This window comes from Astatotilapia calliptera, chromosome 14, assembly GCF_900246225.1.
Source record: "Astatotilapia calliptera chromosome 14, fAstCal1.2, whole genome shotgun sequence".
Classification (NCBI taxonomy): domain Eukaryota; kingdom Metazoa; phylum Chordata; class Actinopteri; order Cichliformes; family Cichlidae; genus Astatotilapia; species Astatotilapia calliptera.
Genome location: NC_039315.1, coordinates 13,708,883 through 13,721,802, shown reverse-complemented (window position 1 = coordinate 13,721,802; position 12,920 = coordinate 13,708,883). Strand labels below are relative to the sequence as shown.

Sequence of the window (12,920 nt, the reverse complement as noted above, 5' to 3'; positions counted from 1 at the left end):
TACAGACACCACTTGTACACTGCCATCACCTCCTCTCTATAGGTCGTCTCATCATTGTCTGTGATTAAGCCTATGATGGTTGTCATCCGCAAACTTGATAATGGTGTTAGACGCAGTCGTGTGTAAACAGGGAATAAAGGAGGGGGCTAAGCACACAACCCTGTGGCATTTCTGTGTTTAGGATGAGTGATGATGAGGTGTGCTTACCAACTCTCACAACCTGGGGCCTGTTTGTGAGGAAGTTTAGACTCCATCTGCAGATTGGTGTTGCTAGGCCAAGGTCAAGGAGCTTCGAGGTAAGTTTTGAGTGGATGATGGCTGTGGCGGAGGCGTGGCCCCGGGCGCAGCTGCAGGGGAGGAGTGGAGCAGAAGGCTCAACAGGGCGGCGCTGCGAGGCCGGTAAGAACAGCTGATGGTGTTTATGTACTGATGATGGTCTCCCTCCGCTGTGTTTTTATAGTGAGACGGGGAGGAGCGGCCAGGGAGAGATCAGCTGGGCTCGTGAGCTGTCAGGCTGTGCGACTGATTCAGCTGTCAAAACAAACACGTCAATAAATGTGGAATTTGGCAGTACATACCTGCGTGTGCGTGTATTTGTGCCTGGTGTACTCCACAATGGCGTTAAATGTTGAGCTGTAGTCGATGAAGAGCATTCATGAATATGTATTCCCTTTTTCCAGGTGAGTGAGGGTGGTGTGCATTGCCAGGACGATGGCACCCTCAGTGGCTCTGTTTGTCCGATAGGCGAAGGGGGTCCAGTGTGTCAGGGAGGGAGGAGCAGATGTGACCTTTGACCAGCTGCTCGAGGCACTTCATGATTACGGACATCAGTGAAACAGGACGGTAGTCATTCAGATAAGAGACCACGGATTTCTTAGGAACGGGAATGATGGTGGATGTTTTGAGGGACGTGGGGACCACTGACTGCCTCAGGGAGAGGTTGAAGATGTTGGTGAACACCTCTGCCAGCTGGTCGGCACACGCTCTGAGAAGCCGGCCTGGGCTGCCGTCCGGACCCGGAGCTTTGTGAGGATTGACCTTTTTGAAAGTCCATCTCAAAGCTTCTGTTTTGGGGTTAGAGTTGCAGCCTCACTGTCCTCCTCAGGATAGAGGATCTGTTCTCTGTTGTCGCCTTCAAAACGAGCAAAGAAGTTGCAAAGCTCGTCTGCGAGAGTTGCGGCGGGCTGAGCACTGCCTGTGTTGTCCTTCTTGTAGTCAGTGATGCAGCGCAGTCCATTCCACAGTTGCCTGGTGTCAAAGCTGTGGTAGCTGGACATTTTGTCCCTGTAGTCGTTTCTGGCCTTTTTTATGGACTTTCGGAGGTCGTACCTGGCTGCTTTATATGCATCAGCGTCCCCGGAGTTAAAGGCAGAGGTCCGCACTTTTAGCATGGCACAAATGTCTTTATTTACCCAGGGTTTCTGATTTGGATATATCCGGACGGTGGTTTTAGTGATGGTATTGTCCATGCATTTTCCAATATATCCAATGACAGAGTCTGTAAGTTCATTGATTTTGCCATCAGTTGCATCCACAAATATCTGCCAGTCAGTTGTCTCAAAGCAGCCCTGTAGGACCCCCTCAGCCTCACTGTCCCATTTGTAGATGACCCTGGAAACAGTTTTTTCCTGTTTGAGGCTTTGTCTGTACGCAGGCAGCAGCAGTATGGAACAATAGTCAGCCTTGCCAAAAGCTGCGTGGGGGAGTGGTTTGTAGCACTCTTTGAATGGAGTGTAACAATGGTCCAGTGTTTGATCACCTCTTGTGGAGAAGGAGATGTGTTGATAGTTGATAGTACTTCATGTTGGCTCTGTTGAAGTTTCCCAGCACAATAAAGGCAGCTTCGGGATTTTTGTTCTCAAGTCCAATAATGATGTTATACAGTTCGTCCAAAGCCGTAGCTTTATCAGCATGTGGGGGGATGTAAACAGCTGAAAGGAGAACTGAACTGAACTCCCTCGGGAGGTAAAAAGGTCTGACTTGGTCAGCAGCTTGAGGCTCTGAGAGCAGTACATTTTTAAGATACACACATCTCTAGCCCACAAAGAGTTAACCATAAAGCACACCCCTCCTCCCCTTCTCTTACCTGAGTCCTTCGTTCGGTCTCCCTGGTAAACAGTGAAAGTTTGTTGTCCAGAGACTGGAGATTCACGAGCAGGATGCTGGGCAGAGGTGGCTTGCTGTTTCTCTGTCGGGATCGGCTCAAAAATCCGGCGCATTTCCCCCTCTTTGTAAACAAAGGATCCCAGGTAGCAGAGCGTTCACGGTGTCGAAACCTACTGTAACATCTGAACTGGCTGACGAACGTAGCTCCCAAAGCATTTGTGTTTCATGTCAAGTATATGATTGTGCTATGCGCACAGAAATAGAAAGCAGTACAAAATAAATAATAACATTTTTGCTGAGATGACTGGGCGCTCTCGTCGGTGTGGCCATCTTACGGCGCAACGTGAAGGCGGAATGCGCAACCGCAAGCCAGAAACTAAACTCAATTACCAGCTCCCCTTCCTTATTACTTACCTTCTACTTCACTTCAGCCTCCCGAGGCTCTGTAATCAGCCATCTGTATTGTGTCAATGCCAACCATCTACTTTCCTTATTGGCCTCATGCTCTACAACCTAAGGAAACCCTCACCACTACCCACCTGGACTGGTACCAGTCTCAAGAAATGAGATCGGTACCAGTCCACTTAGTCTGGCATTCAAAATAATAATATTGATTAAAAAAAATATACTGATATTTTTTCAAAGAAAACCCAAACTTTGAACTTGGAATTTTTTTTTTTATCATTCCCTTTTGAGACATTTACCATGAATTTTGCTGTACATGAATTATAATTCGACAATAATTTGATATATCTCTCAGTGTGCACCTCATATTTTGGTTGAACCAAAAGAAAATCATTCTTCCTTTATAACTGTTGAAAAATAAAATAACATTAAAAAGGAATAAAATAAACAAAAGTAATACACTCACAGCGTTACCTAAGTCTTCCTCGATACAAAACCAATCTCTGATGAAATGTGTTTTAGGCCCCGCCCTTTCACCTTGTTTTTCTCACATGGGTGGTATGGAAAATTCATCAACACAGCATCTCAATAAAAGGGAATGGCAAAGCAATAAAATGAAATGACTAGGGTCCGAAAATCTGAAAGCTGTCATGAGCTCATTTTTACAAAGCAATTTGCTCTTGTTCATTGTGCAGTATTCTTATTTTTCTTATACTATACCCTCTTCTCTGTTTCCCTCCTCGTGCCGACTACAGGAGCAATTTCATATAAACAGAATGCAGAAGAGCGGAGATGTCATCCTGGGAGGACTGTTTCCAGTCCACTTTTTCTCAAGCATTTCTGACCTGTTATTTACCTCACAGCCAGAACAGCCTACTTGCCACAGGTAAGTATGACAAGGAAACAACAGAAAAAAAGAGAGAAACAGGACAAACCTAATGGTAATATAAATATTAAGTAATTATATTAATATATTAGTATAAGTAATTATATTTTGTTGATTAATAAAGCTCAGCTAATTTCTACGTATCCTGATGTATTTTTCAAATCAAAATGTTTTTTGTTAGTTTCAATGTACAAGGATTTAGGCTGGCACAAACCATGGCTTTTGCTGTTGACGAGATCAACAACAACTCCAGCTTGCTACCTAATGTGACGTTGGGATACACTCTTTATGACAACTGTGCTGAACTTGGAATTGGATTCCGTGGAGCGTTGTCATTAGTCAGTGGTCAAGAGGAACAAATTATATTACATAATACATGTGTTGGAAATCCTCCAGTTGTAGGGATTGTGGGTGATTCTTCCTCTACACGTTCTATTGCTATCTCCAGCGTCTTAGGTTTGTACAGAGTACCCATGGTAAGTTATCACTTTAACCATAAAATGTCATTTTTGTTTATAATCCTGTAATTGTAAATTTAATGTGAAAATAATGTACAACATATTGTCTGTTTTTCACAGGTGAGTTATTTTGCCACATGTTCCTGTTTGAGTGACCGTCAAAAGTATCCATCCTTCTTTAGGACGATCCCAAGTGATGCTTTCCAGGTTAAAAATCAATCTGGACAATACAAAAAGTCAACAGCAGCTGATGAGCAGCACTCATGTTTTAATCTGTATTCACTCAGGTACGAGCTATGATTCAGATCCTAAAACATTTTGGCTGGACTTGGGCAGGTCTGCTCATCACTGATGATGATTATGGATTTCATGCAGCCAGATCCTTACAATCTGAGCTGAGTGTGTCTGGAGAAGGTTGCCTTGCCTATGTTGAAGTTTTACCCACTGACAAAGACACAGATGAACTCAGAAGGATTGTGAATGTGATGAAGAAATCCACAGCTAGTGTGGTCATTGCCTTTGTGTTTGAGACTCACATGATAAACCTTATGGAAGAGGTGCAGTTTTAAAAGAATTTGTTTCTCTAAACTGGTTAATACATGTATTATGTCTTTATTTGAGTGGACTACAGAAAAATAATGATATAGAATTAATTTTAAGTCAAGCAAGTACTTCAATGTCATGATGATGTCAGTTGTTGCCATTTACAATACTGCTTTTTATATCTGATGAAATAAAATGCACAGATAGAAAGGCAGAATGTAACAGGCCTACAGTGGTTAGCCAGTGAAGGCTGGACAGCAACAGCTGCTGTGCTTCAAACACCTGAGCTCATGCCATACCTAGGTGGTACACTGGGCATTGCTATTCGTCGAGGAGAAATACCAGGGCTCAGGGAATTCCTATTACAAATACGCCCTGATCTACTTGACAGTAATAGCTATGGAAAGACAATGGTGAGAGTTCAAAACTTTACTGTGTTAGCTGCGAAACTTTTATTTGGTCCTTTTAAAACACACACACACATACACACACACACACATACAGCTATTAATAATATGATTCAAACATATATTTCAGGTGAATGAGTTTTGGGAATTTACATTTCAGTGCAGATTTGCACCAGCTCCAGCAGGTTGGGTGGAAGGTGGAGGTGCAATATGCACTGGACAGGAAGATCTAGAAAATGTTAACACTGAGTTCTTGGACATTTCCAACCTCCGGCCTGAGTACAATGTGTACAAAGCCGTTTATGCCCTGGCATATTCCCTTGATGACATGCTGCAATGCAAGCCAGGAAGAGGGCCTTTCAGTGGGCACAGCTGTGCCACTCTGCAATCACTGGAGCTATGGGAGGTGAGTTATTAATTTATACTTCATCTTCATCTGAGTAAACCATTTATTCTATAATTACTTTCAGAAAAAAAATTGTTGGATAAAAAAAAACAAAACAATTCAATAAGATGAAATGAGCTGAAGAGAGCTAAATGGATTTTTCATATTGAGCAAAAGTAGTGTTTAATATATTTATATTAGAGCACATTAACTAGTATGCATATATATGGCACAATTGGAGATGTTCCTGTTTAATTTAGAACTCGATTTCAATGCCTTTAATATGTACAGGTATATTAACCCTTTAGAGCCGATCGGAGTGGGCACGCTCTGTTTTGCGTAACTATTTTTAAATCCCGGTAGCACTGCAACCACTTAAGCTAGCGCAAAATTTTTTTTTGCATATGAAACCGGAGGAGTTGTACTTACATCTTATGCCATCAGCTTGTCCTAGGTCACGGTTTCCTTCCACATAAAGCTTTGCAAAAACTGCATAAAAAGCACTTGCAGGAACAAAAACATAATATTCCAGAAACACGCTTTGCTGATCCGATCAGCTGTTCATAACACTTCCTACGTTGGAATAGACGTCAGCGCGAACTTTTGCATTTCCGCCATTACCTGCCCGAAACTGGAAGTGACGTCATTTTCGCGGAAATGTAGTCTTTTTTACCATCAGGGCCTCAGGGCCTATACTGGTCTTTTTAAAAGTTATCTTTGACTTTATGACTTTCTGTGTCGTTTCTGGGATGCTTAGGACTCATATTGCACTGCTGGAAATAGTTTATTTTGATGCATATGCTGCTTTTTTGCAAATTTCCAGTATAATATTTATTTTCGTTTTTCCTGCAGTGTATAAAAATTGGTGTATTTCAAAAATAAAAGACACTCAAAATAAATTTCCTGTGGTGGGAAACTATTTTGTGCAACTTTTTTGTATTTACAGTTTTGAAGGATAAACCTCTTAAATTTCTCTAACTAGAAATATATGTTAAAAAAGCAAAAACGATTTTCAATTTTTTTGTAGTTTATTGCACTGTTTTGCAATTTATGTAATTACTATGCACTTAATGAATACATATTATTAAAATCTGGGCTATAATGGTTGTATTGATGTATAGCAACTTGAAATGCTCCCAAAAATGGCTCCACAGCATGTAAAAGTATAAAGTAAGCTCTGGCGGACTTGGTTCTATGGTAGGTCTTAAAGGGTTAAGTGTTAGATTTAATTTGGTTACTTGATAGTGGGTGCCACTCCCTGCACTGTGAAATTAATTTCTTATATATTACCTTTTAACAGCTTGTTTATTACTTGGAAAGGGTAAACTTCACCACTCCATTTGGTGATCAAGTGTCATTTGATGAAAATGGTGATGTTGTGCCAATTTACGATGTGATGAACTGGTTGTGGCTCCCTGATGGAAGCACTACAGTTCAGAATGTGGGTGAGGTTAAGGGGTCAGCTTTCAAAGGTGAAGAAATCTTACTTGATGAAGACAAAATCTTCTGGAACTTTAATTCCAAAAAGGTTTGATATGTTTTTATTTGACAGTTATCTTTTATGACATTTGTATTACATAAAATTGTAGCAGGCAATATTTATTTATATTTTGTCCAACAGCCAGTTCAATCGGTATGCAGTGAGAGCTGTCCACCTGGTACCCACATGGTGAGAAAGAAGGGGGAACCCAAATGCTGTTTTGACTGCATCCCTTGTTCTGACGGAAAAGTCAGTAATATAAGCAGTAAGTGTTTATCTTTCAACATTGCATAAAAATAAAATTTAATTCGTATCTGTATATAATATGCATTTTACCATCCTCCCCTTTCTTCATCTTTCTACCTTTTATTAGACTCCCTGGGGTGCACCAGTTGTCCAGAGGACTTTTGGTCAAACCCCCAACGTGACCATTGTGTTCCAAAGAAGACAGAGTTCCTCTCCTACCATGAGCCTTTGGGTATTTGTTTGACAGCAACCTCACTGCTGGGCGCATGTACATGTGCTGTTGTTCTGGGGATCTTTATCTACCATCACAAAACACCCATAGTACGTGCCAACAATTCAGAACTTAGTTTCCAGGTATTACTGTCACTTAAGTTGTGCTTTCTTTGTTCACTGCTGTTTATTGGACGACCCAGGCTGTGGACATGCCAACTCAGACATGCAGCATTTGGCATCAGCTTTGTGCTGTGTGTCTCATGCATCCTGGTAAAAACCATGGTTGTTCTGGCTGTGTTCAAAGCCTCCAAGCCAGGAGGGGGAACCAGTCTGAAGTGGTTTGGTGCTATGCAGCAGAGAGGAACAGTTCTGTGCCTTGCATCTGTTCAAGCAGCCATTTGCACTGCTTGGCTTGTTTCTGCTTCCCCATCTCCACATAAAAACACCCAATACCACAATGATATGATTGTTTATGAGTGTGCAGTTGGGTCCCCTTTTGGTTTTGCAGTGTTATTAGGCTATATTGGCATGTTGGCTGTCCTCAGTTTTCTAATTGCATTCCTGGTGAGGAATCTCCCTGATAGTTTTAATGAGGCCAAGCTCATCACATTCAGCATGCTGATCTTCTGTGCTGTGTGGGTGGCTTTTGTTCCTGTTTATATAAGCTCACCTGGAAATTATGCAGATGCAGTGGAGGCATTTGCCATCCTGGCCTCGAGCTTTGGTCTTTTGATCACACTGTTTGGACCCAAATGTTACATCATCCTGCTGAAACCAGAATTGAACACAAAAAAGGCTATAATGGGTCGTGGCGCTGAATTGTAAACATTTTTCCACATAAATTAAAATACATGGATGAAAATAAATACATTTAAATTATTAGATCATAAATATATAAACAATTCGATTCATTTAATACTCATATTACTCAGTCTTTTATTTCTTACTTTTCTGAATCTGATTTGTATTCAAAATATATTGACCAGGGTTTATAATACTCTTACACTCCATAACCAAGCATGTGAATTTGAAAGTATCAACAACAGAAATAGTTGATACAAAGAAGATTTAATCCATTTTTCACATAAATGAATTTTATGCAAGATTGTTAGCGTTTTAACAAGTTTTAAATACAAGAATGTTTTATTTTTGAGCAATAATTTTGGATTATAAGCAGGGGTGCCTTTTATATTAAAAGGCACTCTTTTTGTCCGAACCACTTTTCCGAGAATACGCGCTTCTTTTGCGGTTCGGGCTCCTTCTGACAGTTCTTTGGAGGTGGAGGAACACCAAAGTAATTGCTTAAAGGGTTAAAGGAGCTTGCTTCTTCGACATCTTGAAGAGTTCTAAACAAATGTCTGTCCTCCTCCAGAAAATGTTATGTAAGCAAACACGCTTTGCAACTTCTTATCTGGTGCACGTATTTTATTTTAAAAGCGCATGCGCACCTGCAGACCACTTATGTGCACCCCTGATTATAAGCAATCAAGACATAACACTTGATTCCTTAGATGAATCCTGGCTAGATGTAGAACAAGCACTTTGCAATAATCTAGAGATTTCAGACCTACCATTTATAAGCTCAAACATCCAACGACATGAATGCTTCAAAAGCGTCAGCTCTTCTCTGACAGCATGGTGGGAGTTTCTAAAATTGACGGAGTCTTCATTAATCCCATGCAAACGTACACCTGTCTGGAACAACCCTGACATATTACAAAACAATATGATAAACTTTCCAGATTGGAGTGGTAAAGGAATCAAATACTTAGAACATATATTAGAAGGAACAGAATTTATTCCATTTGACGGACTAGTTACACAATATGGGATCAACAAGAAAAGATTTTTAGAATATCAACAAATTAAATCCATAGTAAAAAAGAAATTTAAACCGGGTCAAGTTGAACTATACAAACACCACCAAGTGTGGTTCAATTTCTTACTCTTAAAACCCCAAAATTACTTTCCAAAATATACAGAATGCTTTCTAAAACGGATGAATCAATATCACTTCCTATTGCAAAATGGAAAGCGGATTTATCAGTTAACTTAGATCAAAACTTCTGGTCTAAGATATGCTTAAAAACCTTTCATTTAATTAGAAATCCCAGTCTTCAATTAATTCAATACAAAATATTACATAGAGTGCACTATACAGGCCATCGGATGTTCAAGATGGGCTTTACGTCTACCAACAACTGCTCACACTGCCAAACCAATTCACCGGACAATTATATCCACGCTCTTTGGTTCTGTCCACCAGTTCAGAAGTTTTGGCGCGAGATATGTGAAGACTTATCAAAGTGTCTGAAATGTAACATTCCAGCTTCCCCCTTAGTGTGTTTGTTGGGCAGCTTAGATAATGTCACTTGAATATAGCCCATATGGTCTTCACTGCCCTATGCATAGCCAAGAAAACAGTCCTCATGAACTGGAAAAATAAAAATAATCTTAATTCTAACCAATATAGAAATTATCTATTAGATTACATTAGTCTTGATACAGCCTCTGCCACCACATCAGATCAATTGCTCTGGGCTCCTTTGATCAGCTCCATCACCTAGTGGGGGCGGGGGGGTCATAGTTTGGTCCTACCTTCGCTGTTCTGATTGGTGTGGGGGTAGGGACAGGCTTAGGGCGTCGGGGGGTTCCCCAGGAGCATCTTCCTTGGAGGGTTGCGGTCATGGCCTATTAAGGGCTCTGTTGGCTCTTAGGTGACTGTTTCCTCGTGGCTGCGTGCAGCGGGGCTAGGGGAGGGTCTGTGCTGATGGACGTGGGTTACTGACCTGGTAGCCTGGCTTCACCTGGGTGGGTCCGGGACAGGCGTGGGGTTCTGGGGGTGCTCCATCTCTGGGCTGGGGCCCTGGCTGGGCCTTGGGGCTTGGGTCCTGGTTGGTGTGTTGCTGGGGTTGTGGGCGGGTGGGTGTATGGGGCCCAGCCCTGGCACGGGGTGCCGCCAGTGCATCGAGCCACCTGGGGGGCTCTTCAACTGGTGGGGGAGGTTGTTAAATCTTGCAGGAGGTCTCCTCTCTTCAGGAACTCACTCTGCAGGAGGGGGAGATATAGGAGAGGTGGAGGAAGATCTCAGCCTGGGCGTCTAATGTCTTGTGTAGTCTGGAAGATGAGTGGATGACGGGGTGGGTGCAGTTTTCTCTGTGGTGGGGTCGGGTACTGTCCCGGGCTCTGTGGCGCTGCTGAACTGGGCCCCGGTCCGGATGGGCCTGAGCCCCCTTTCCCTGGCGGGTTGCAGAGTATGGGGGTGCCTACAGGGGTCAGCGGGGGAGCTGGCCTCAGGGAGGGGTCACTTGCCCCTCCCTTCCTTCCCTCCCCATGTCCAGCTGCCTCCCTCTTTCCGCTCCACCACAATCACCCACACATGCAGGGCCTTGGGGTAAAGGTGTGTATAGTGTCTCTTTTTGTCTGTCTCCACGTTGGTTGAGTGTTGAGTAATTGCATATGAGAGCATGAGGGTGGGAATGGATGTCTGTATCTGTGTGTGCCTGTATGTCTGTGTCTATATGTCAGGTTGGGTATCAGACGCCAACTCTCAAGGGACATCTCAGGCCCTCGAAGGTATGGAGGCCTATCTCCCCCACCACTTCCCCTGCTAGTGGCAGACGCCCTCAGACATCGGTGCGTTGGTGGTTCTTTGTGTCCAGGTGTGCACCAGGTTTTTTTTTTTTTTTTTTTTTATTAACAAATGGAGCAATACAGTCACAAACAACATAACACAATATAGTGCAAATGAACTCTCGTGGAGGATAAATAAAAAAAAGAACACAGTCAATACAACAAAACTAACAGCAAGGATATGGGGGGAGGGGGCTAAACAAAAATTCACAGTATTAACGGGGAAGAATTAAAAAAGAGCACAGGTTGATACACAATAGAGGTAATGATCAAAACAGTAGCAAATGGGAAATGTCATCATAGATTGTGGCAAATCTGCTTGACTTCAGTTTTTTAAGTGACATGAAATAATGTTTCAAGTCATTGATGAACCATATAAAGGATGGTTTTCTATTTCTCCATTTACAACAATGTATATGGTATTTACCTAACAGGATGACAATGTTAATCACAGTAGAGACAGATGGATGTTGTTTAGCCTTATAGAAAATAATATCAGAAATATTAAACTGGGGGATATCGTTGATCTTGAGGGATAACCAGCTGTGTAGTTCTAACCAAAAGGCAGCTGATGCAGGACATGAGAAAAACAAATGGTGTAATGTTTCACAGGCTGAATCACAAAATGCACACTGATTAACCTCAAATGTAAACCTCCTCTTTAGAAATTCAGACACTGGATATATATTATTAATTATCTTGAAATGAGTTTCTTTTACTTTTGGGGTGACAGGCCACTTGATGAATTTTGAGAACGCCTTTTCCATGAGTGACTGATCCCCATGAAGGGCCTGCAAATATCTACCCGAGTTAAACCCCTGGAAAAGAATAGATTTGAAATTCACACTGATAAATTTATTGTTACATTTACTATCATTTAGGTTGTAGTTACCAATTTTTAAGTTTGGCAGCGCTGGATTGACCTCAGAATGTAGCATTGTGTTGCGTATCAGCTGCTTTAGGGCCAAAGGGATAGCACAGCAAACTTTTCTGTATTCTTTTAATGGACAATTAAAGTCGTGTCTCTTCGAGAAAGACACATAATCCAATAAAGCACCACTCAAATCCAGCAAGTCAGTTACAAACAAGATACCACTCTCAAACCAGTTTCTGATAAATAATGTCTTTTTGTTAGCAGTTATCACTCTATTGTTCCATAGGGTCGACATGTGAAGAGAAAAGTTGTGTGTAAACATCATTTTCCAAAAATGAAGAATCTGTTTGTGAAAATTAGAGAGTGTAACAGGTATTTTACTAGTTTCAAAGTCACATCTTAATAGAAAATCAATTCCTCCTAGTCCTTAAATAAAGATCTGGGTATATGAAACCACATGGAATCAGACTGAGATAAACAAGCTCTGAGCCAGTTGATTTTAAAAGTTCCGATGATTGATTCATTTTCTGCAACAATATTACGGTTAAGCCTCTTAGGTCACCGCTAATGCCAGTAGGAGAGTACTGACTGTAGTTATCAGAAAAGCTATCTATTTTATGCAGGGCGAAACACAATAATGAAAGAAGCAAACTAAGGCATAGCCTTTCAGTAAATAATAAATCCTCTTCTGTATTTAAAAAAAAGCAGGACTTGATTGGTTATGATGTAGGTAGTACGTATTCTAAGGATGTTCTACGACACTGTGGTGGCGTCTGCTGTCTTTTATGTTGTGGTCTGCTGGAGTGGTGGAATGGCAGAGAGGGACAGGGGGAAACTTAACAAACTGGTCGGGAGGGCCAGCTTTAGCGTTCCGCTAAAGCCCACTGAGCAGACTGGGGAGGAGAGGATGTTGTCTAAGCTAACATCCACCATGGACAACACCTCCACGCTCTCTGCATGAGACTGTACGACCACTGAGCAGCTAGATCGGCAGTAGACTTTTGTGTACACGCTTGTGTACATACAGTGGGGCAAAAAAGTATTTAGTCAGCCACCAATTGTGCAAGTTCCCCCACTTAAAATGATGACAGAGGTCAGTAATTTGCACCAGAGGTACACTTCAACTGTGAGAGACAGAATGTGAAAAAAAAATCCATGAATTCACATGGTAGGATTTGTAAAGAATTTATTCGTAAATTAGGGTGGAAAATAAGTATTTGGTCACCTCAAACAAGGAAAATCTCTGGCTCTCACAGACCTGTAACGTCTTCTGTAAGAAGCTTT

At 41.8% G+C, this 12,920-nt stretch overlaps 1 protein-coding gene across 1 annotated transcript; it reads left to right on the top strand.

Moving 5' to 3' along the window:
* Positions 1 to 3,272: 3,272 nt before the first annotated feature.
* LOC113036771 (extracellular calcium-sensing receptor-like) lies at positions 3,273 to 7,954 on the top strand. Its single transcript, XM_026193243.1, has 9 exons — positions 3,273 to 3,397; positions 3,579 to 3,873; positions 3,976 to 4,062; positions 4,143 to 4,412; positions 4,602 to 4,811; positions 4,936 to 5,211; positions 6,491 to 6,718; positions 6,812 to 6,935; positions 7,044 to 7,954. The coding sequence occupies exons 1-9, from the start codon at positions 3,288 to 3,290 to the stop codon at positions 7,952 to 7,954; spliced, it is 2,511 nt and encodes an 836-aa protein (XP_026049028.1). The 5' UTR covers positions 3,273 to 3,287.
* Positions 7,955 to 12,920: the final 4,966 nt, after the last annotated feature.

What these genes read in the sequence shown, in the direction of transcription:
- LOC113036771 (XM_026193243.1), top strand. Translation starts at nt 3,288, where the DNA reads ATGCAGAAGAGCGGAGATGTCATCCTGGGAGGACTGTTTCCAGTCCAC. An exon ending in AATCACTGGAGCTATGGGAG is followed by an intron (nt 5,212 to 6,490) that starts GTGAGTTATTAA and finishes ACCTTTTAACAG; the next exon opens with CTTGTTTATTACTTGGAAAG. An exon ending in GGAACTTTAATTCCAAAAAG is followed by an intron (nt 6,719 to 6,811) that starts GTTTGATATGTT and finishes TTTGTCCAACAG; the next exon opens with CCAGTTCAATCGGTATGCAG.